The sequence below is a fragment of the Prinia subflava genome, chromosome 12, assembly GCF_021018805.1.
Source record: "Prinia subflava isolate CZ2003 ecotype Zambia chromosome 12, Cam_Psub_1.2, whole genome shotgun sequence".
NCBI lineage: Eukaryota > Metazoa > Chordata > Aves > Passeriformes > Cisticolidae > Prinia > Prinia subflava.
The window spans coordinates 9,851,923-9,875,405 of record NC_086258.1 but is presented as its reverse complement, the minus strand read 5'-3'; the positions used below and the strand labels follow the sequence as shown (position 1 = coordinate 9,875,405).

The window sequence follows — 23,483 nt, the reverse complement described above, 5'->3', positions numbered from 1 at the left end:
TCCTATCTGTCTAATAGTGGACCAAACACTCATATTTCTCTCATAAAATAATAAAATATCCTTGTTTATGCCTTCCCACTAGGGATTCTCCCTAGCTGTTAAATGCAGCATTTTACACATATCTCCAGTCCATGGAAAGGGTGATATTTCAGTGGAGCATCTACAGAGTTTCTAGCTCCAAGAGCTCCATACCAACAAACTCCTCTGATTACACAGTTGCTGCCATGAGACTGGTCTCACCAAGAAAACACCTAGAATAATAATCTGTGACTCCAGGGAATTAGCTTCCTCTGGTGAGGAATTCCAGAGCTCTCCCTAAGGATGAATTCTGCCATATGCACAGAAAAGGGAAAACACCCTGGCACCTGCACAGCCAGAGGGCACTCCTGGCAGCATGGGGAAGGGCACGGGCTGGAGACAGCTTGGCCAGGGACTGACATTGAGCTGCCTGCAGTGGGAGCAGAAGCACATTCCCGATGCAGCAGGCTGCCAGCAGCAGTCCTCAGAGATGCCTGTGGCAGAGGTGGCACTGCTCCGCTCCCATGCAGCAGCACCCAGTGCGGACAGGAGGAACATTTCAGTGCAGCTCACCTGTGAAGCCTGGCAGGCACTGGCACACGAAGCCAGCGGCCTGGCTGTGGCTGAAGGTGCTGGGGAAGAGGGGCTGTGTCCCGTAGTGGGCCGGGTTGGAGCGCTGCAGGCACAGGCCGCCGTTGTGGCAGGGCTCTGTCACACACTCGTCCACGTCCTCCTCGCAGGCCTGCCCGGTGTAACCTGCCACGAGACAGCGCTGTCAGCAGGGGCACAGCTCCACTGCAGCTCAGCTCACAACTGCTCTGGCTGACTCAAAGGGAGAACACAACTCCGGATCTGTAGCTCCTCTAGCAGGGAGTCTCCCGGCCCTTTACTTTCTCCACTGTGTCAAATACAGGAGCCAAAATCATCAATTTGCAGGAAAGCATCACCTCATGGTAGAGGAACTCATTATGGAAAATGGCAGAAAACAGAAAGAAAGTTTTATGGTTGAGAATCAGGGTGATTTTTGCAGGTCAGCTGGATTTTGGGATGACCTGTAAAGGGCAGCAGTGCAGCCTCACTGTTCCAGACAAGGAAATCTCACAGGGAGCCATGCAGTATGATCATTAATTCCCTACTTCTTCAACACAGCAATCAAGCACATGCTGCCCATGGCTGTGAGCCCCCACACCACAGGAGCACAGAGCCCCAGCCCACCTGGCCAGCAGGCACAGCTGTAGCCCTTGGTTCCCTCCAGGCACGTGGCACCGTTGTGGCAGGGGTCAGAGGCACACTCCAGGATGTCCAGCTCGCAGTGGGCCCCCTCGAAGCCGGTGTCACTGCAGTCACAACGGTAGCTGTGGGCACCAAACAGAGCAAGGCATCAGCTCTGCCTCGGACAGCAAAGCCCCGGGCGAGAAACAGGCAAAAGAGCTCAGCTGTCAGTGCTCACACCCACTTGTGCTCCACCTTACCCGTGGACAGGTAAATTCAGACACACAGGTATGTTCTCAGAAGTTGCCTGTGCTGTTCATGCTCTGCAAAGCACTTCTCTGTGTTTATTCCTCCCTTCCTTTAAGCACCCCTGAGTTCTGCTGCTGGGAGGAGGCTTCTCCCTTATTGCCACAAATCATTGCTGCTGCCACTCACTGTTCAAAACACTCCAGTTCCTCCCACAGCTTTCTACTCTGATTTTCACAGGCCGCATGAGCAGACCTTTAGATCAGTCCTGGTGCCTGAGTGCCCCCACCACTGGTTTCTCACCTGTTGACGAGGTCATGACAGGTCCCATTGCTCTGGCAGGGCTGGCTCTCACACTCATTGATGTCCACCTCGCACTGGGCTCCTCCATAACCTGGTGCACAGGTGCAGGTGTAGAACCCAACGTGATCATTGCACAGGGCCCCATTCTGGCAAGGTTCTGAAGCACATTCATCTATTTCAGTATCACAGTTCACACCTTTGTCAAAAACCAAAAATATCTGTGTTAGAAATCCACAGAAGGGTGTATGTGCTGCCTGGAATTCTGAGATGAAATCACACGAGTCATCTTGTTATGTCATCAGTTATCGACCCCCCTGGCTACCAGAGTGAACTCTACCTGCTTCTCCAGAAATAAATTCCATTTATTTCGACTGTTTGCAACTTGCTTTGTGATACCCAGGAAAAAAGCACTAAAGTAGTACCAAACACTGGCCACAGTGATACCTGACGTTAGGAGGTGATTTTATTGGAAAATGCTCTTAAAAATACAACGTTAGCTCCACTACTGGTCACAGCAAGTAACACCTGTTTGGTACAAAGTCCCAGCCTCCCTGACAGAACAAGACCTCATGAAAGATTTCTATGCAATTATCTTATTTATATTCCACCTCTCGGAGCTGCCTGTGGCCTGGCATCACCTCCAAACCTTCCACATCACAGTGGCACCTATCGATCCATCCAATCTGCCCTCCCTGGCGAAGGCTCCCCACAGAGTGGGCATGGCCATCCTAATCCTGGCGGAATGTGGGCCCCCTAATCTGCTGCAAACCCCTCAATACCCACACAGAACTTCCTTCACCCAAATTCCAGCTGCAAGCACCAGGAAACAGCCTGGCCTTGCCAGCCAATAGTGCTCAAACCTCTGGATGAAGAGCTAAATCCCAAGGCTAAACCTCATGTTTGACATCAGAATAACTGGAGGCACAACAAACTCCTCCAGCTGCCTGGGTCACTTTATCTCTGCTTTGGCAGGGAATCCCACAATCCTGAATTGAGGATTCAGCATAAAGATAAAAAAAGAAACTGATTTGCAAAGACAGAACTATGCTTGACACTCAAAATCACCAGTAACCTTAGGGCCCACATAGAAATTCTGTCTTATTTCTCCTTCATCTCTCTTCATTTTTATCAGAGTGAGTCAGCATCAGGAACTACATTCCTGATGTTGTAACTTCTCCTCATTCCACTGGTAATCAGCAGCATTCCTTCACAGCAACCCAGCTCCTTAAACACTTCAGACTGTGAACGGGAGGATGGCTGAGAAAGTTCATGTGCAAGGCAGTACCAGGCAGACATGGACACATTCCACTCCATTCCACTCCAATAAGCAGGGCTGGGGGAAGGAGAGCCCCCACTGCCTCCCTCACACACAGCTCACAGGTGTGGATTCCTCTCTGAGTCACCATCAGCACACATGCACAACAGAGAAACATTTAAATCATAGCCAAATAAACATTCGCCAGGCAGGAAAGAATTGAAAATCTCCAGCTAAAAGACACTTTTTTACAAAAAACAAGTACTTCCCTTGGAAAAATCCTGCTGGGCAGGACAAGGAACTACAGGCCAGGTTGGCAGAGCTAAGTTATACCTGGAAACAATAAGTATCCATTTCCTGATGATAAGTATCTTTTTATGTTATCTCCCTTAATTTCATGCTGAGAACGGCTCACAGGCACCTTGTGCCTGGCACTGCAGTCTCAGACACTCCTCTCTTGGATCCCTGTCTCTCAACACCTGCACCACGCCTCACGCACGGTGAGTTCAAGGCCTCGAGCAGTGCCTGGAAGCTGCTGCCAGCAGCCCTGCAGCAGTGCTGAGAGCCATGGGCAGACGCTGGGGACAGAGAGGCTCACGAGGCAGCGAGGCAGCAGGGCAGGCCGTACCTGCGTATCCGGGCGCACAGCGGCACTCGTAGCGGTCCATGTGGTTGAGGCAGGTGCCGTGGTTGCGGCAGGGCCGGGACGCGCACTCGTCGATGTCGATCTCGCAGTGGGAGCCCTGGAAGCCGGGCACGCAGAAGCAGCTGTACTCGCCCGCCCTGTCCCTGCAGATGGCCCCGTTCCTGCACGGCCCCGACGCGCACTCGTCGACGTCGTCCGCGCACGTGTCCCCGCTGAAGCCGGGCGGGCAGAGGCAGCGGTAGCCGCCCGCAGCCTCCACACACGTGCCGTTGTTCAGGCAGGGCTGGCTGGAGCACGCGGAGCTCTCTGCCCCGCAGCCCCGCCGGCACCTACAGCTGTACCCGCTGGGGCTGTCCACACACTCAAAGCGAGGGTCTGTGCAAGGGCTGCTCTCACACTCATCAACGCCGGCACAGGCAGCGCCCGCAGAGCCGGGGGCGCACACACAGCGGTATTCCAGCAGTCCTGGAGTGCGGCTGCAGCTCATGTGGGCAGGACACTGATGGTCAGTGCAAGCATCGTAGAGGAGTTCACAGTTTACACCTACGTAGGCTAAAGGCTCCACAGGGCAGGTGCACTGGTAACCCACTTCCAAATCCTTACAGCTCCCCCCATTCTCACACGGGGACGAGGAACAGCCATTTCTGTCATTTTCAGAGTATGAAGTTCCTGTGACACAAGAGACTTTTTGTTAGTCAGTATTTGTAGCCCTACAGAATAAAGTTCTGCCAATCCCCACATGCAGCTCGGAGATTGCCCACCTGAATTCCACATTCCAAAGGGCTGTGCTAGCCAGGAGATGAGGATGATAGTGGAGAATCAAACATTTACTATAAAGAAGACAACAGCCCTTCATTTGGTGCTAATCAGGAAACTCTTGCCAATTTGGGTAACCAGGTACCTGATACTTTAGGAGACACTCACAAACCAACTATTTACTTGTGCTTATTCATCCATGAATCACTTTGAGAACAGTGACACATATCACCTTAAATCCATTCACAAGATTAACTTAGTGTAAAATTCCATGACCCCTTTCACTGGCAGGGCACAGCATTTGTGCCTGGAAATCCAGAGAGGCAGGACGAGTTCAGCTATTGGCTGCAGCTCTGTATGTCCCAGCTGCTCCTTCTGGGGATACAATTTTTCCTCAGCTTCTCCAGAAGTGATTTGAAGATGCTCCCATAAATAACCAAGGCAAACTCCAAAGGGGCACATTTCACAGAGTCTCTGATTACATCAGGCAGCTCAGGTTGATTACCAGTGACCCTCACCCTCTCCTCATGCTGGACATGTAAATTTACACAGCAGGACATTTTTAGCAAGGAGGAGCAGAGACTGCTGAGATCTCCGTGCTGATGGCATTTTGGATCAGTACCTGCTGAGCCAAAACACCCCTCTAACAACAGATACCAGAACTAATGTTGAGAGCAGATTCCCCTAAATCCGGGGACATTTGGATGTGATCAGTTAATTCACACAGAGCCACAACGCCCTGCTGTCCCCACAAAGGCAGTGTTTAAAAGGCTCTTGCCCCATTAAGCAACTCCACCATCCGGAAATGTGATGGGACATGACCACTGAACTGCAAATTTAGTTCATATAAATGAGACTACGTAGGATACACAATATTAAAAAAAATGTTCAACGTAGCTATTTCAAAATAGAGCAGAATGGAATAATAGGAGGAATCTTCATTTCTTTTCTAAAAGAAGTTTTAAATTTACTTTGTGAAACAAGGGGCAGACTGGCCAAGGGGCAGGACAGTCCAGGGGACAGGAGATAACAGCCTTTATGTTAGAATTAGGATATATGTCCTGGATTCAATGCCACAATTAAGCACTTTCCAAAAGACATAAACCAACCAAAAATAGAATAAAGGGACAAAGGCAGTGGAAACAGAGAACTCCGACTTCCACAAAGGCAGCAGTCATTAGCACCTCATCCCATTGTGGCCTTCTGAGATCAGAGCTTTTCATTCTGCTCAGTTCCAAGACAAATAAGAGAGAAGCTGTGTGCTAGAGATATCCCAGCCTGATTCCTGCGTGAGTGTTACGAAACACCCAAACGTGAAAGTAACTCTGCAAACAACTACATAGCAGATGTTTGGAAAATGTCTATGAAAAATGGTCTCAAAGCAGAGATAAAGCTCATGAAGGAGCAAATGGTATCTGAGAAATTGCTACTGGTGAGACAATGCAGCCTTCCCTGGTGCTGGAAGCCAAGCCATCACTCGAAGCCTTTGGGCAAGCAGCTCTTCACCCTTTCTGCTGCCCTCTCTGTAGCTGTGGCCCAGGCAGTGACAGGCCTCTGTAAGCCCCACAAAGCTGCAGGTGGAGACAGGGCAGGATCCCAAACCCCTGCAGCTCCCTCAGCCCTCCCTGCTCTGTGAGGAAAGCTGCTTTAGCCTGCCATGCTCCATGCTAAGGACCCGCCAGGATCACACACCTCAGCATCGCTCCCCCGCTGACTCCCCGTCCTCTCGCTGGTGCCAGCGCTATCCTGGCCCAGTTTTGGTCACGTTTGCCTTGCTCTGGTGCACCTTTATCCACCCCCAGGAGTTAATCTGTGTCAGTGGTGCTCTATCAGCTCTGCCCCATCAGCTCCTCGGTCTCTTTGTACCTGAAGGTGGAGGCACCGACTTCAGGGCCTGAAAGGGATTTACAGGAGACTCTGGTTTACAAAAGCCTGCCCCTGCCCTGACCTCCCCCAAATTCCTCCCACCAAAGACCGTAGTGTTTCCAAGTCTTCTTTCAGGAGGCCGTGCTGCTGGGGGAGGGAGGGTGCTCAGGGATTTAGGCAGCCCTTTCTCTTCCCAGCATCATCTCCATGGCCCACCCCTCCCCTCCCCTCTCATGTGATGCTGGGGAGCGCTGCTGAGCCCTGCACTGTCCAGCAATCCCATTATTCTGCCATCAACCCTTTTATTCTCAGATTCCCAGTCAGGCAGAAAACAAGGATGACGGAATCTGCCTGGAATCTCGGTGGCAATTAGAGTGGAAGCCCAGGAAACTATTCGCAAAGAGCTTTACTAGGCAGGAGATACGAGCCTTTGTAGGCTTAATGAGTAACCGGCCCCAGCCTGCACTTTCCGGAGGGCAGGAGCACAGTTTGGGACAAAAAAGGAGCTGAGCCCGGTGCCTGGTGGGAAGGAGCTGCAGCACACTCCATCTGCAAAGAAATTCCCATTTCCACAGAATCCCCAGGCACTGCTGGCATAGCCAGGCTGAGTCACTGCCAAGGCTCATGCCTGGCTTTCTGCTTCCATGGGAAGAACACAGGCAAATGCTTTTTGCAAATAAAGCTGAACATCAAAGCCATTTGCTGCTTCCTGCCTTCCCCAAGGTTCTTTCACAACAGACACACCTTGTTATACCTTCTCTGCTTTGGTCCATCGTACAGCTCACTGCAGACAACACAAAACTTCACCAATAAATGCAAAGGCCTTCCTGGCTACCACAGACAGCAGAGAAGGAACAGGAAGAACTCGGGTCTGCTCAAAACTCCCTGTGACCATGAACAGTAGCACTGGTTAACAGATGTACTTCAGCAGGACAGCATTTTGGAGGAAAATGTTCCTTTTCTGGAACAGATCTCCTGAAGTAACACAGCACTGCTCACAGGGCATGCGTGGAGCAGGCTGAGGACACTGCGGTGTAAATCACAAGAAATGAAACTTATCTAAATAACTGCAAATGATTCTGTGAACTGCAGCTGGCAGAAACTCCCCCACGTGTTTGACTGACTCAGTGGAGGCTTCAGGCACACTAACAGCACCAGCCCCCAGTTGTATCACACACTGCCTTGTACCCAGCACTCCTGTGCTAATATGGAATATTTCCAAAGACAAAACAAGCCCCTGTGTGAATATATTCTAACCCTAATACTCCTTCCATGGCACTGCTGAACATCTGCCTTGACAAAGAGCACATCTGATGTTTTTAGTTCTGATTTTGTTCTTTTCAACCATCAGTCCTAGTGCATACACTTACTGCTCTCAGTTTTGGAATAGATTAATACATGAATGTGAATAGCACATGAATATGCACCAAATGCTAATAAGACAAATGAATAAATGAGCTTTTCCTGCTGCACAACATAGGAGCCATGAAAATATGTAGTTCAGACTATGCTGTTTTATTAACAGTGAAAATCAGGTAAAGCAAATCACTGAATGACAAGAGTTTATAGTTTTTCACCAAAGTAGTCACTGCTGCATTAACAATGACATTCAGAAGTTTTTCTTTACACTTCATAAGAAAAATGTAAATTAGTGATATTTGTAAGGGAAAAAAACCCATTAGAAGTGTATTACAGACATACCACCCTGGCTATGCTGAATTGAAACTGGAGGAGACCACAGCTCCTTTGAAGAACAGTTCCAGGCATTTAGGGGTGGATTAGGAGGAACTTCAAAGGCAACCAGAGTCCCATATAAAGCATTCATCGAGCTCTGTCAGGACAGGGCTGGTTTTACACTTTAAAGGTAGCTGACAAAGATTTCCCCCAAACAATGAGGTTTGTGACCTTTTGTAACACTTTAGGGCAACCAAGCTGCATTACCGGGGTCTGTTTTAATAACTGACTGTAATAATCTTAAACTTTATACCTGAACTATGTGATCTTGTCAAAGTTGCAACAGCAAGTCTTTTGACCACAAAAAATCAGAAATTAATGAGAAGTTAGGCAATTACTTCTGTGACTGGAGATGCTGCTTTAGCATTACTCGCTGGCTTCTATTTTGGGGGTTTGCTTTTCCCAAGTTTGTTTTCTCAAAGTCTTGGGTAACTCTGATGCAGGATGGATGTTGTCAATCCACAGACACTCCTGACCTTGTGGAACCTGCTCAGTGCTGCACTGATAACTGCCTTAAAGGTGTCTTAATGATCACTTAAAATTCCAGCAGGGAAGAGGCAGCATTGGGGTTCTCAGCTCACAGTTTACTCTGGACTGAAGGACAGAAAAAAAATCCAAGGAGAGGCAGCAGTAGGTACTGGGAATCCCCATCCCTGAATATCTGTGCAGGCACACGCCCTGCACTGGGTGAAAAATGAAAATGTACCTGTGCAGAACTTGTGCAAAATGGTCACAACCACACACACAGCTCCCAGGAGACTCAGGCTGCCAGGATGGAAGCTCCCTTCAGATGTTTTTCACCTGCCCTACTCACCACAATAACTGAAATAACCCAGTTTACAATCAAGAGCAGGATTCCCAGGGCACCACAGGTCCCAGCTGCACAGCAGTAACAGAGCTTGAGGGATATCCAATTTGCAAAACCACAACTGGTCAAACCCCAGCCTGGGGCAATTCCCACCAGTCAGGCTGTGCTCCTGCTGCTCATCCCGGCACACCTCAAAGGGAGAAGGATCCTGAGGCCAAGGGTAGAAAGGGAACCCACCCACCAGAAGGGATTCAGAGCAACACAACTACTAAATAAACTCTGAATAAAGGAATGAGAGTTAGGTCTCCATGACAACAGGAAGGCATGTGCTTATATTAGTAAATCCCTGCTGACCTCTGCTGATCTTTCCCTATCCTGGTCAGTGTAAAGGATTAGTGAAAGGGGACACACTTTGGCCTGTTCCCAGGATTCACACAACCAGAAAGGGAAATGGGGCTTTCACATTCGCTCTCTCTCTTCCCCACCCCAGCTCACTTTGGAAGGACAGCTATGGAATGGAATGGCAGGACAAAACCAAATCCTTCTTCAGGAAGCACCTTCCATGTACCTTTTCAGGGAGGGTACAAGGCCTTTTCAGGTGGCTTCACACACCCCTAGGGTTTTACAAGCCCCATTTCTTTCTTGACACAGAGATTAAAACCTTTCTATCCAGACCTGAGCTAAGCATCTGTTCTGAGTAATACCAGCACCAGAAAACACAGCCTGAAACTCTCTGAGCCTGCTGACAAGCTCATGACGTGCTAATAATTGGCAGTGATATTTCACCTAGACCAAAATATTCCATAACCTGCATTCCCTGTCCTGTTTAACACAGTAGTGGCACTTGTGACAGCTACCAAGAGTGTCTTTTGGAAAAGTCAGTTTTAAAAAGAGCCTCACTATCCATGACTTTGATGTCTCTTGAAGAGTTTTGGCAGGTTAAACACACAAGCCAAATACCACCTTGGATACCAACTTTAAGACATCTCCTCACGGCCCTGCACACAGGCCAGATTACAGTTTTACCCAGATACTGTACGTCCATCACTTCTCTGACTGCTTCTGACATTGTTTCTCTTTACTGTTACTGGAGACCAACAAATTCCACACCACATTTGTATACAAAGTTTGTGATGTAACAGAGTTTTTAATGACAGATATATGTACACAGTCTACTGCTGTAAAATATTTATATAGAATTTACAAAGGCCTAGACCTAGACTTTCATTCATTCAGGCACAAGAAGTGTGGCTCAGGTTCTTCTTGTGAAATATGCAGAGTATTTATCTCCTCCAAGAAGGAGGAGGGTGATTCCTGGCTCTCTGCCCCCCAGCTTGCCCAGTGAATTGCTAAAAAGTGCCAAGCAGTGGGCACCCATCCACGGGGCCCAGCAGTGCCAACATCGTGGCCCAAGGCATTAACAGCATTAGTCAGAAATACCACTTCAGGGAATTGAACTCATTCTCAGCACAGAACAAGCCAGCTAGCTTGTGTTCATTATCCGCTCACTGTTTTACTGCACATTTGAAGGTGCAACTTCTATTATCATAGAACTGGGAGGAAGACAGGAGCTACCAATCCCTGGTTTATGACAGCATTGAATGTATTGCCACAGTAAATCTTTGATCTTCTGCTCAGGACACCCCAGTATTTTCCCTTAATAAACACTCCTCCAAGCTGACCTTCATGTTTCACACATTCTCTGATCTCTCAGCCATTTCCACAGATCAAACACAGGGACAGGGACTTTCCTGTGAATTCAGCTCACCAGAGTGAGTCACAGGCTTTAATTTCCAATTTGTATTTAAATATACTGACAATGAACCAAACAGCTGGGAAGATTGGGTTTGTTTGCTCCCCAGTTTTGAAGGAAGCCTTGAACTGTCCCTATGTCTGAGCTAATCTCAAGAGCTGGCATTAGGGCTGATAGCAAAAAAGGTTTGTCTTGCACATGCTGTCCCTCAGCAGGTGTCCAAAGCACCTTCCAGGCCAGAGGTATGTGAATTCCTGTGCCTGCTCACCGGTGGGAACTGTGGGAACAGAAGAGAGGAGACACACCTTCTGTCCTCCAGAATCTCATTTAAAGACAAGGAATTAGCTGGGAGCTATTCCGTTGTGTTCCCATGACACAGCAGCAGCAGTAAAAGGGGAGTCACAGGCAGAGCCTGCACCTGGCCCCTCAGGGGTTTCTTTCTAACAAGGAGACAGTGAGTGCCTGCAGGATGCTCTCATGGGTACAGACTGCACCATTCTGCACTCTCAGAATTGCCACAAAAATTTTGAACAAGTAGCTTCGGCACTCTCTGCTTCAATGACATTCAGACTCAGTTAATTAGAAATAAAAGAAGTAGTGATATGGTTTATAAGGGCAAGAAAAGACATTTCTTTATGGCCTTAAAAACCTACAAGTGCTACCTAAATAGCACCGTTCACTCCAGTTAAAAGCTGGCAGAATTCCCCTTGCAGAACAGGAGTAGGTGGAAAGACTATGAAAATCAGCACTTCCCTGGAGCCCTGCTGGCTCCAGCAAGAAGAGTCATCCACCTGCACTCAACAGAAGGCCACGTTCTCAGGAAATCAGAGCCCCAGAGAAGAGCTTCCTCCGGGAGGGAAAAGCCCCAAGGGCAGTGGCAAGGAGCACAAACCCCGGAGCCACGCGCGGGGATCCCTCCGTGCAGCCGGCCCTGCCTCTGCCCAGCACAAAGCTGCCATCATTGCCTCACACTCCAAACCAGTAGCTATGGTTACTAGATACAAAAGACAGTCCTGCTGCTTCCCTGTGGCCAGAGGAATTCCAGGCACTTGGAGCAAAGCTACCAGACAAAGAAGCTGGTAAAAGGAAGAGAAAGAAAAAAAAAAAAAAAAAAAAAAAAAAAAAAAAAAAAAAAGGACAAAAATCACCGCATATTTTGGCATTCATGGTCTGAGGTGGTCGGAGCAACAAAAATCTTGAGAGACTTCAGAAGGAAAAGAAGAGACTGCTGGGGAGTCAGAGGAAAAGCTGAAAAAGCTGAAAAGCTGCAGATCTCAAAATTACATAAACATCACCCAGTAATGCAAGAAAATGCCAAGTGTGGTGTTCAGCAGACACAAGCAGAGAAAAGGCTCTGAGTGCATTTTCTCAATGTTCCCCATATTTTACATCCATTTTTTCATGTCGTGGATCACACCTGTACTTGCCCAGTAGAAACCAAACCTGACTGGCACCTCCAGGTAAGGGGCCCGGCAGTGCCGAGGGCAGGATAAGGAGACCAGTTCAATCCCAATCATACTTTCCAGTAAAAGGCTGGACGTGTTCCTGACATGACCTTATAATCCCTAGATGACTAAAACAGATGTCTAGGCCCAGCAGATCTCTAGGCACCTATTCCAGAAGAAACAGAGATACCTATTTTTCAGTGAACATAAGATGTTGTAAACAAAGGTGCCAATGGAACCCAAAGACATGGTCTTGGGAACTTGAAGAATCCCATGTGCTCAAGTAGATTCTTTGGCTATAAAATAAGTTTTCAATGTGGAAAAAACCCACAAAACAACCCCCCCACCAGTGTGACAGGCTCTTTTGTTACCTCATTGCTTCTTGCACTTTGAAGATAGAACTGCTTTTTTCAAAATTTCTAAGTAGAGACACTCCTGTCCTGTGATCTCCCTTCACATACTCTACCAGATGTATCTGGCACTACTCTCCCCTGGATACCATCCTCTTGTGGCCACATGTCTTTCCAGAGCATGTAGGATGGAAATAAAGGTCTGTGTTTCTTCTGTGTGGGCACAATCAAAATATTCAGACCTTTCCAATGAAGAAAATGGTTACTATAATAGCTGAATACTTAATTACACGAATAATTAATTACTTTTAGTTCTTGTGAATAAATGCATACATACATGTGCACAGGGAGAAAGACGAAAAGAGATAAGAAATAAATAGAAGGAAAAACATATCTAGAATGAAATGCCTATTCATCTTCCACACAAAAGTTTTCAGGCTACAAATCCAACTGTAAGATGCCAATTTGTTCAATATAAGTGCAGGTCACAGATTTGATCCAAAGTTACTGCATAGTAACGGGGTAGGAATCAGGCACAGAAGACAAACACTTACCCCAGAACAAGAGGAAAAGTGGCAGCAGGAGAGCAGCATGGTACGGCCTGGAGGTAGTTTTCTTTAATTCCATGACAAGTGTAAGAGTGGCCGCTCTAAAGCCCTCCGGGGAGAGACAGGAGCCGGAGCCCGGCAAGCCCCTCCTGTGGCCGCATCACGGTGCGGGGCGGGCTCTCCGCCGGCCGCCCGGGCCGCGCTCCGGGCCGGCAGCACCGAGCCCGCGGACAGAGCCCGCGGGAGCGCCGCAAAGCCCGCCTGGATCGCGCGGAGCGGACTGCGGGGAGCGCCCGGGCTGCGGGAGCGCCCGGGCACACCGGGACCGGCCCACAGCCAGGACAGGGCTCGGAACTGCCCGGGACCGCCCGAACGCACCGGGACCGCCCGAACGCACCGGGACCGCCCGAACGCACCGGGACCGCCCGAACGCACCGGGACCGGCCCACAGCGGGGATGGGCCCCACAGCCGGGACGGGCCCCAGAACCGCCTCGGGACCGAGGCTGCTTGGAGGATGCAGGGCTCTCTATCGGCTCGTATCTACAAACTCCACAGCACGATCGAACGCGCTTCTCTGAGAGAAGCTGCTTTGTTCAAAGAGAAATAAGACAAAAGCACTCTGCTAACCCCAAAAACCAGAGTTAGTCCACACTACTCTTTACTGCTGTCTCATCATGAGGTGGGTGATCCCACAGGACAGATGAACTCACAGAATGTACAGGAACCCTCTTCTGAACTAAGGAGCAGAGATGAACAGAGGTGCAAAACACAGGCACCACATCACACCACCTTTGGATACACGGGTTCAGTTTTAGAAGTGGAAAAAGTTATCAGTGTGCATTGTTTAATGACAGTAACTGGAAAAAGACAGCCCACGCTCAGCCGAGACTACTAAGTCTCTCTAAATCCACATCACAATTGGATTAAACTAACTGTAATGAGATTTAAGTACATTGCCTCACCCTTCACTAACAACTGAAAATAGAACACAGGTAAGATGCCAGACAAATTCCTAGTTTAAACAAGAAATATGCAGGATAGCAAGGAATTGGTGCAGCCAGACCCAGGCTGCACATGAAGAAAACAGGAGCATTCTTACAGTGAGGAATCTGCATTATGCCAGCACCCTTGCAGGGCAGCAGAGGCCAGTGGGATTTGTGCATGGAAAGGGGATAGTTATTACTGCAGGGGTTTTACCTTCAGTGCAGAAGCAGAACAGCCACAGCAAGAGCCTTTCCACCACCCAGACTCTGCAGCTCAGGAACAAATGGTTCATCTCACTGTCCTGCCTTGGAATGCTCCAAAGATGATATATCATGTGTTATCAACCTTATCTGGACCACCCTGCCCCCTCTTTCATCTCTGGTGTCCTGGCTATTTTCTCAAGATCAGCCTCAGCATTAGTTTCTTGCCAGTTACCACAACCATCTGGAACTCATTTCTGTCTCTTAGACCCTGGTTGTGCTGTCAGAGGACGTAACCAAACACTGATGCGAGCAGAATCTTTCTGCTCTGAATAGTTTTGCCTCACCTGTGTGAATTACACTCTCAATCATCCACCTTTTCCAAATCCCAGCAAATACATATAAATCACTGCACAATTAACATGGCAACAAAGCACTTAGCCAGGCACTGCTGTAAGTAGTGCAACACTTCATAACACCTAAAAACCACACCTAATCCATGGTAATTTATGTTTTCTAGGACTACCTGAACAGAATGAGTGTGACAAGCCCCCACACAGAAAGTGTAGGTTGTCCCACAGAGGCTGAGGTCTCGTGCAGCCCTGCTGCTCCTGCTGTGCAGTGTGCCCTGCCACCCCCAGACCCTGGGCAGAGCCATCATTTGTGGCACACTAGCCAGACTGAGGGAAGAGGAAAGCAGTTATAGGCAACTTCCTTGTAATAATCAAAATTCCTTAATCCACTGTCTACCTGTAAGGACATTAGAATTTAATTTTATCAATGTTCATGGTTGCAATTTTATGAGATTTTGCCAGCATGAACAGCAAACCACTCCTGTGCTGGACCCCCATGGCATACAAAAGCCAATGTGGGTATTAACCAGCTTAGTCCAATTAAACGACCCTAATGCAACTCTGTTAAGGCCCTGATTTGTTAGGCTTGACTACATTTCCAAAGGAGCACAATTGGGTGGATTTGTTATCTAAAGCATAAGCTCCAAGCCCTTAGTCATCCTTGCTAAAGCCTTCCCCAAACTGGTCATGGTTTGTGCTACCTCCGCATCGCTGCCACCCCACGTCACCATAATCTGCTCTTTAACATAGCATTAAAACTGGAGCCAAAGGACACAGCTGCTTTCCTTGGTGTAACACTCATTATGAGAGATTTAAGGACAGCATAACAGCAAGGCTTCTATTCTCAGCCTGGAGCAGGAACCTTCGCAAGCCGGAAATGCATGCCATGGAAATGGGGCAGCAGTGGGCAAGCTGGATTAGAGGAAAAAGGAGAAAGTAGGTCTGGGGTACTCACAGAACCTTCCTGTCCACTTATTCTATACTTCTGTGTACACTCGTCACAAAACAATCCTATACATCTTTCTACAAAAAGTTCAGGGAGAACCACACACCAAAGCACCCCAGTGAAAGTCTGCTTTTCATTCAGAAAACAATGTACTCGCACGAGTTTCACAATCTTTCCTCACACAGGGTTTAAAATAATCCTAATACTGCAGATTGGATACTGGAGACGTGTGACAGGCCGGGAAATATCAGTGGAATAAAGCCATTCCTCTCTCCTGTCACGTGCATGTGCCCCAGAGGGCAGCCTCACCTTCCCTCCTCACCTCCTGGAACCACTGGCACAAACCTATTTTACTGAATTGAACAGTGGAAGCCAACAGCATCAGTCATGATTTTTTTCCCAACTTTGTCCTCTAAGGGCCATCAGGAACAACATTACACAAAGCAGTCCACACCAACAGTGGCTGCAGGCTTCGGAAGTTGAGTCAGTGAAGAAAAATCTTCCAGTTCCATTCAAAAACTGTGCCAAACCTGGCTGCTTCCATACACTCTCTTGTTTTCTGACACTGCTGAAAAGTGCCAGAAATATTTTTAAAAACTTCAGGTTTTGGAATTTCAAGCCTCCAGACTCAGAGGCCAATTCTGTACACTGAAATGTTTAAATACAATTTGGTGCTGTAATGCTCGAGGGTTCCCCAGAGTCCAATCTCTAACTGTGAACAGGCTCTCTCCTGCTGCCCTGAACAGCCACTGTCCCCAGTCTGCCATCAGCCCACTAGGTGTCCCTTCTGCACTGCCAAAGTCACCGAAGGAGAGCTGGGAAGAAATGAATGTTACAGCAGCACTGGGGAACCAGAGCCACTGGACACGTGCTGAACCCTGCAGGACTGTGCCAGCAGCACCCTGGACACTGCAAGACCTATTGCAACATCCCCACAGCGGAGCAGCCAAGGCAGAGCTTGGGACGTGAGCCAAACTTTAAAGTTGCTATTAAAACCTGGCAAAATCACACAAAATTTCCAGTCTTGAGACATCCTAATTGCATTTTTTAGACACAATAAATTTAGTTTCCTATCACTGCTAATCAGAACTGCTGGCAAGTGAATCATGCTGCCTGATAAACAGGCTCAGAGTCCTGAGCCTGGGGCACTGGGCAGTCCTGGGCACTGGCAGTGCAAAAAGGGGGCTGGCAAGGCAGAGCAGGAGGGTTCTTGTCTGGGCACAGCTTCGCTTTCCTGGAGCACAATTATCAATTTCAGATAAAACTGCAGTGCTGAGGAAGAGAAGGAGGGCTGTCCAGAGGACAAGAGCAGAATGATTGTGTTTGCCTGAGGGCTGAAATCACCTCCTCTGCCTTGCAGCATTGGCTGCTTGTTCAGAGATCTTCATGACGTCTCATCCCAAAGAAGAGCTAACTGTAAGGACCATAACAAAGATATCCAGCATCATGCCTTCCTCTCCAGCAGATAAACCAAACACACAGACAAGGCTGTGGTGAAGAGAGGGCCACACTCCTGCCAAGTTATGTCTCAAGGAAGTCACAGAAGCCAGGCTGTGACCATGGATGTACCCTTTGATCTATGTGAGACCCTGCTGGACTGCTGCAGGTCAACTTCGTGCCCTTTGATCCTCTTCTCTGCTTACAGCCGCCTGGTGGAGGTGAATCCCTTCCAAGGGGCCTCTCGGGAAGATGAGAATGTTGATCACCTAACAAGAGGCAGCCAAAATGGTGTAAAAAGGGTCTCGGGCAAGATGTTCTGCAGTAAAATGTCACAGTGGGAAGGCTGTCCCCAGTACAGTGCCAGGATCTGAGGGTGTTTTGAAGGCGTGTTGACTATTGAGAAGCCTTTTTGGTGCTGTTTTTGTCACAACCGATCCACCGCGTTTGTAAATCGCCACTTTCAGCGGGGCTCAGGGAGGCTGTGGCGCCGCTGGAGGGCAGGTCTGTGCTCCCGGCCCCAAGACAGCTGCAGAGGTTGGATTAGCAACGTTTGCTGCAGAGCTCCGCATTGCCAGAGCCCCGGAGCCAGGCCGGCCTTCGGGGAAAACCGAAGGGACCGACACTCGGAGGGAGGGAGGGAGTGATGCTGCCCTGCAGCACTGCCCGGCTGAAGGAACCTCCTCCGCTGAAGTTTGTGTTCTGGGAAGGCCAAACAGGGGAATTTTGGACCTGGAAAACAAACACATCCAGCTGCACCATGTGAGCTGTGAGCTCTGAAGATTATTGTAGCCTCAAAGTCCTGTCTGACATCTATCTCTGCCATGGGAATGACACCTTTGGATTCAGCATAATATCAGCAAGCTCTGCCTCGTTTTCCTTCCAGCTGCAGTCTCTGCTTTCCCTCACAGACTTCATGCACGTCTGCTCAGTAATGAGGCCTCTGGGAAAACTGGACACGGTCACCACAGTAGGTGGCAGGAAGTCAAATGGATGTAGATCACAAATATGCCAAATGTTGAGGAATGAGTGATGCTCTCCAAGATGCCAAAGATGCAGGGCTCATTTTTGTGTATTTGCACCTTAATGAACACTAAACACTTCTGTTATCTCCAAATCTAACCCAGGTAACTAAAGACAGATCTGTCAGTATGGAGGCAAGGGACAACTGTAAAGGAACAGTCCCACATTCAGTTTCCTGACTGAATGAGGGGATATTGTCCAGTACTTTCAGTGTTCTGGGCTGGCACACTCCTGCCCTTCTAGGAAATACTAGGAATAATAGAAAAATACTGGAAGTGCTGTTTCACACCAGTATTAGCATTATTACTTCCCAGAATGAGCTCCCATGTGAGTCAATTGTTTCTGCTTCACAAATGCCCCAGAGCAATGGCCCTGCCTAAAGTGGGTGTGCACAAGCTGCGGGATCTGCTCTCCCTTGGGTGAGAGGGTCTGGCAGGGATCTCCACAGCTCACACTGCCATTCTGCTGGGATGACAAATCCTGGTGTCTCCATCACCAGCCATTTGTCACATTGCTCAACAAACCTCTAAGAATGACCAACACAGATCTTCACATCAGCGTTAACAGCATTCAAGCTTGTTCTCAGGGTCTCCAAATGAGTATTTTGTTTGCTTCTACTTGCAGAACTGGACCAGAGACAAGGGCTTCAGCACTCCCCTCTGCCTGAGGGCAGCTCTGTTCCACTCCTCTTGGCCAGCATGGTTTATGCACATTTTCTACTTCATGTCTCACACCAGCAGGCAAACTGAGCTCCTGCTGGGCTTCTGTCAGAGGAGATATTGATTCCCAGTACAGAAGCTTGAAACTCTTGCTCTGCTAACCTGTGTGCTGAATGTGCACAGGAGCTCATCGATATGTCTGAAACAAAATCTGCTCAATGGCTTCTGAAAAAATAAAAATAATAAAAAAACCACCAAAACCTGAAGTTCCTGATGAGGTTGTATACAAATACTCAAGTGGACGGATCTAGAAACTTTCTAAGAACTGATAAAAGCACCATGAAGCATCACTTCATCTGGCTTACAACCGTTTCAGTAAGAGCAAGAATAAGCACCAAAGCATCTTTCAGATGAGACACACGTAAGGCTTCTTAGGAGGCTGGATAGAAAATATTGAAGTGGATGCATCTAGAATCCTCCCAAGAACTACGGGGAAAAACATAAAAATAATTATAATACGTTAAATCAACTATTTAATGCCAATCCAGCCTTGCCATTCACCAATTATATGTATAATTTCTGGAAAGAAACATAATTGACAGCTTGTTGGAACACTATCCATTTTATCCCCAAGAAACTTCACTGCATCTAAGCCAATTTTATATATACCGCAGCAAGAAGCAGCATCTTGTATATTTAAAGAAGCTTCCCATGCCAAGGCCAGTGTGTCAGCACCATTTGTTACGCTTTAATGCTTTATGAGACAGAAGTCACAAACCTGACAATTTAACTCTCATTAGCTTTGGGAGTGACTCCATATGCCAGCCTAGCTACACTCTCTGGGCAAATTATGAACCTTTTTGCTTCCAACTCAGCTTTCGGAACCCTTCTATTACAGGACTTCAGTAAAATTTCCTCTGCTGTGTCTGGGAGCAGAAAGGAAGCCAAGGTGCAGCTGGCTGAGCTTCCCAGAACCACAGAGAGCAGGAGCAGCTCAGCTCTGCCCTGTGGTGTCCCAAGGGATCTGCGGCTCCTTGGCTCTGCTAACCCACACCTTCAGCGAGGCATTGGAGGGTCATGAGGGTCCAGCAGTGACTTTCAAAGAAAACTTCTGGCCAAAGCTTTTTTTAGTGCCTGACTCTGAACCGGGGCACTTTGCATATTTCTGCCAGTCTCCCTTTGCAGGAGGTCACTGTGGCAAGCACACTGAAGAAAATAGAATCCAAGAAGCAAGAAAATCTATTTGTGTGTGTGTTTCTCTGTGTGTTCTGAGAAAATGACAAACCACTGCCACTTGTAATACATGAAACTAAATAAAGATTTCTTCAATTCTCCTTCTGCCTCCTGTAAAGCTTGCTAAAACACAGGTTCCATTGGCTTCTGCATTTGCTTTGATTCAGGCCAGACAATGGGGATTAATCAGTGCCCAGTACCCAGTATTTCTGAGATTTCACAGCTTCTTTTCACTTAGGAAGGTAAAAAGTCAACTTGTATGAGCTGTTACAACATTTCCTCTTTTAACTTGGGGAATAATACAGAGATTTCCCTGAAATCTTGAATGAGCAAATGATTACTTTTAATTTTATTATGTTAGTCAGAGTTAACCCTAAGTAATCTTGTGCACATTACAATCTGAACAAACCTCTAATTATAGCAACCAACTTTTGGGAGAGCAGCAACGAGGAAAACAAAGCAACCAAAAAGCAGGGGGGAAAGCCAGGAATGGCACACATTGTGCTTGCCCTTGAAACAGTTTCTTCCCGTTTATAAGAGGTTACATCTTTCAGACAGGATCTTAAAACAGTGAACCCCACTGGTGGCTATTAACTTCCCCACTGATACACACTTAGCTCCAATTTCCTTGCTTCTTTCCCCTCCTAACCTAACCCTATTGACAGCTCTGTTACAATCAGAAAGCTGACATTGTATTCCCACTACCCAACATCCACAGAGTTGAATAATAATTTAATAATTAATAATTAATAATTATAATTATAATAACTAATGATTAATAATTTAATAATTAATAGTAATTTAAACCTGAAGCCAAAGCCTCAGTTCATCCCCTTTCCATGGCTTTAAAGCTCATAATCCTCTGTTAGATCAGCCGTAAGGACAGTGATTTGTTGACTGTGCCCACAGACTCTTGTCTTTTTCTATTGCTTTGCAGAGATGGGGCTCCCATTGCAGGCACATCCCCAAGGGCTGCTGGAATCTCACTGCTAGGTCAGAGCAGGCCCCTACAGTGCAGGAGCTAAATAACTTATCTGGGCAGTAACACAGAGGAACTGCCACAGCAGCAGTGGACACAACGCTTCCCACTTCATCCATCCATCTCCAGCTGAAACGGAGCTTCCAGCAGTGAAATGAGGCCAAAACAAAGCAAAAGGGAAAGTGGAATCTGTCCAACAATAAACCAGGTGTCAACATCCACTGCACAGAGCCTGACCAAGGACAACACGGTCATCCTCCGATAGCTGTGCTGGGATGTTGGGAATTTTGAGCAGATGTTAATAGGATGAATACATACCAGTGGTACAGTCTCAGAATAATAATGCCTGTGAATGCCAAAAGCATATTGATCTCCTGAAGTGCATAGTCAGAGCATGTAATGGCTCTGGAGAGAGCAGGGGAACACTCAGAAGGGGAAGAGAAAATTTTAAAGAAAGGGAGGACGCATCAGATTGGAGAGTCCTATCAGCTAAAGGAGCCTTGGGGAACACAGGGATGTTAAACTGCTGCTGCAGACACATCCTGAGGGACCCAAGAACACACAGTTTGTGGGCAGGAACGGAAGAATGAATTTACAGAACTTGTATAATTACAACAGGTCTAAACCACTTCTTCTAGGTAGAATATTAGAACGAGGAAGAACCTTAAGAGGAAAAGAAATCTTTACTGCACTGTCCTGATGGACCAGAACTGTGGGAAAAGAAAAGCTAACAGCAGTGACACAGAGAATACAGATGCTGTTCAAAAGAAATTCAAAGGGAAATTCTTTCTATTTTAAGGACCTCAGCTGTTATTAGTGATGCAGATCAGGGCTTTGTTCTAAAAGGAAATCTCACAGCTAACCTGTGGTGTCTTTTTCAAGCGGGAGACATTGAAAGCTCATTTTTACACCAGGTCTGTATAACTGGCAAATTCAATCCATTCTCTTCGTTATGGTATCTATTTAGTTCAGCACTGCACACATTGTCAAAATCAAAATGTTATTCTCCACTGGCCAAGTGTCCAGTGGCATTTGGCTCCAAGGAACTGATCCAGTGCTTCCACCCTCTCACACAGACATGCAGCTCTTCGAGGGAGGACAAGACTCCAGGACAACAGGACTGCAAATTATCAGCTTGGTCAGAGGGGTTTTCTTTTTTATGAGCTACAAACCACACCAAAATACACTAACAGATATATCCTTGTAAAGTTCACTCCAGCAGTGCCACCACAGGAGCATATCAGAATTCTAGCAACTCTGGTCAATAGAATTATATATCCCTGAATCACTAAGGACATTAAGCAAACACACTGAAGAGATGAGAAAGGATTCCAGTTGTCCTGAGCTTCCCACGCTCTGACCACAAAACCGCACTCTCACATCAAATGGGGAATGCAACTCCAGGGACATTTTAATCCTACACCCCTCTTCTAATTAATAATCTTACTTTATCAATATTTGATGGAGCTGTGTGTCTGCTTATTGTGTCTGCTCTGGCCATTTCACTTTTCAGGGAATGCTGTGAATTACAGTGCTGGAGAGCAATGCAGGAGCCCTGTACTCCCTTCTAGGCAGCACACACTGGAACCACGGCACGTCCTGTCCTGTCCAGTGCCTCTGCAGAAGCCCTGCCTCAGGAGCAGCCTCTGGGGTGGGCTGGCAGCTGGGGCAGCTGCAACTGAGCATCAGCTGATGCACAAACATCTATTGGATCAGCATTACTGACCCCTCCCCTTGTGGCCCCTATACCACCATGGATGGGAAAGAAAATAAACCCATATCCTAAAAACCAGACCACAACAGAGACAATGTTGAGCACAACGGAGCCCAGTCATTATGTGTGCTGGCACAGAGACTAAAGTTAATAAGGCACAAAACCAATTACAACAAGAAAAACTCACAGGTTTTTTGCAAAGTGTTGAAGAGAAGGGAGCAGACTGCACTGTGCTAAAGACAACAGACACGCCTGGCCCTCACCACAAAGCTTCACTGGGATGAGTCTCTGACCAGGGCTGCTGTTGGCATTGCACACACTCAGCTGCCACACCGACACTACTCCTAGGAAGGATGACAGTCTAGGCCATTCAAGGCAGAGCTTTTTGCCACTACTGTAAGATTTGTACCATTCAAAAGTTAGGGTTTTTACTTTAAAAAGGCTGTACTTTACAAAGATGTTGCCAACAGAGGAAGTGAATGTATGATACTGCAAATTAATTAGACTTTGTTATACAGTTATACTTTTTTCCAAGAGAATACTAATCCTGACAGTTGGCACTGATTAATATTTTGGAAGTGGTTCTCAGGAGCTGCTGACTCACTGGCCCATGGTCCCCACTGTATCAGCAAACTACAGAAACAGGCAAAGCAAAATCACACACAGGGCAAAACCCATCTATGGCTCATCAAGGAATTTAAATACATGAAAGTAAGTGTGGCTTTATAGTGCTTTAATTATGCATTGCACCTGAATTATGTATGGAGCAGAGGGCACGCAGGAATTCTGGTGGAAGGAAGCAGCACTGTGCCCTGGCACTTCCTCCCCAGGATCAGACATGACTGTCTCTGCACCAGGCTCTCTCCAGTTAATGGAAGCCTGTCGTTCCCAGACGTTTTGCACACCCATTCTCATGGCCAGGAGCTGTCTCATCCTGCTCAGCAACCCCTGCTGCTCCCTCAGAGGAGCACATTTCCATTGCTGGTGAGCAAACACTTCCCCTAGATCCTGCTG

At 47.6% G+C, this 23,483-nt stretch overlaps 1 protein-coding gene across 8 annotated transcripts in view; it reads right to left on the bottom strand.

Annotated features, from left to right (window-relative positions):
• The window catches only part of CRB2 (crumbs cell polarity complex component 2), a 54,067-nt gene that overhangs the window by 19,878 nt on the left and 10,706 nt on the right, over positions 1-23,483 (bottom strand). For 4 of the 8 annotated variants that reach the window (XM_063409874.1, XM_063409877.1, XM_063409875.1 and 1 more), the window contains 4 exons: positions 3,663-4,349; positions 1,780-1,975; positions 1,234-1,373; positions 592-774 (listed from right to left, as the gene is read on the bottom strand). In XM_063409874.1, coding sequence (XP_063265944.1) covers positions 592-774; positions 1,234-1,373; positions 1,780-1,975; positions 3,663-4,167 — 1,024 coding nt within the window. In that variant the 5' untranslated portion in view covers positions 4,168-4,349. Of the gene's footprint in view, positions 1-591; positions 775-1,233; positions 1,374-1,779; positions 1,976-3,662; positions 4,350-12,946; positions 13,104-14,138; positions 14,211-23,483 lie in introns of those variants that run through there. The other 4 variants (XM_063409871.1, XM_063409873.1, XM_063409870.1 and 1 more) reach the window with 2 other exon arrangements.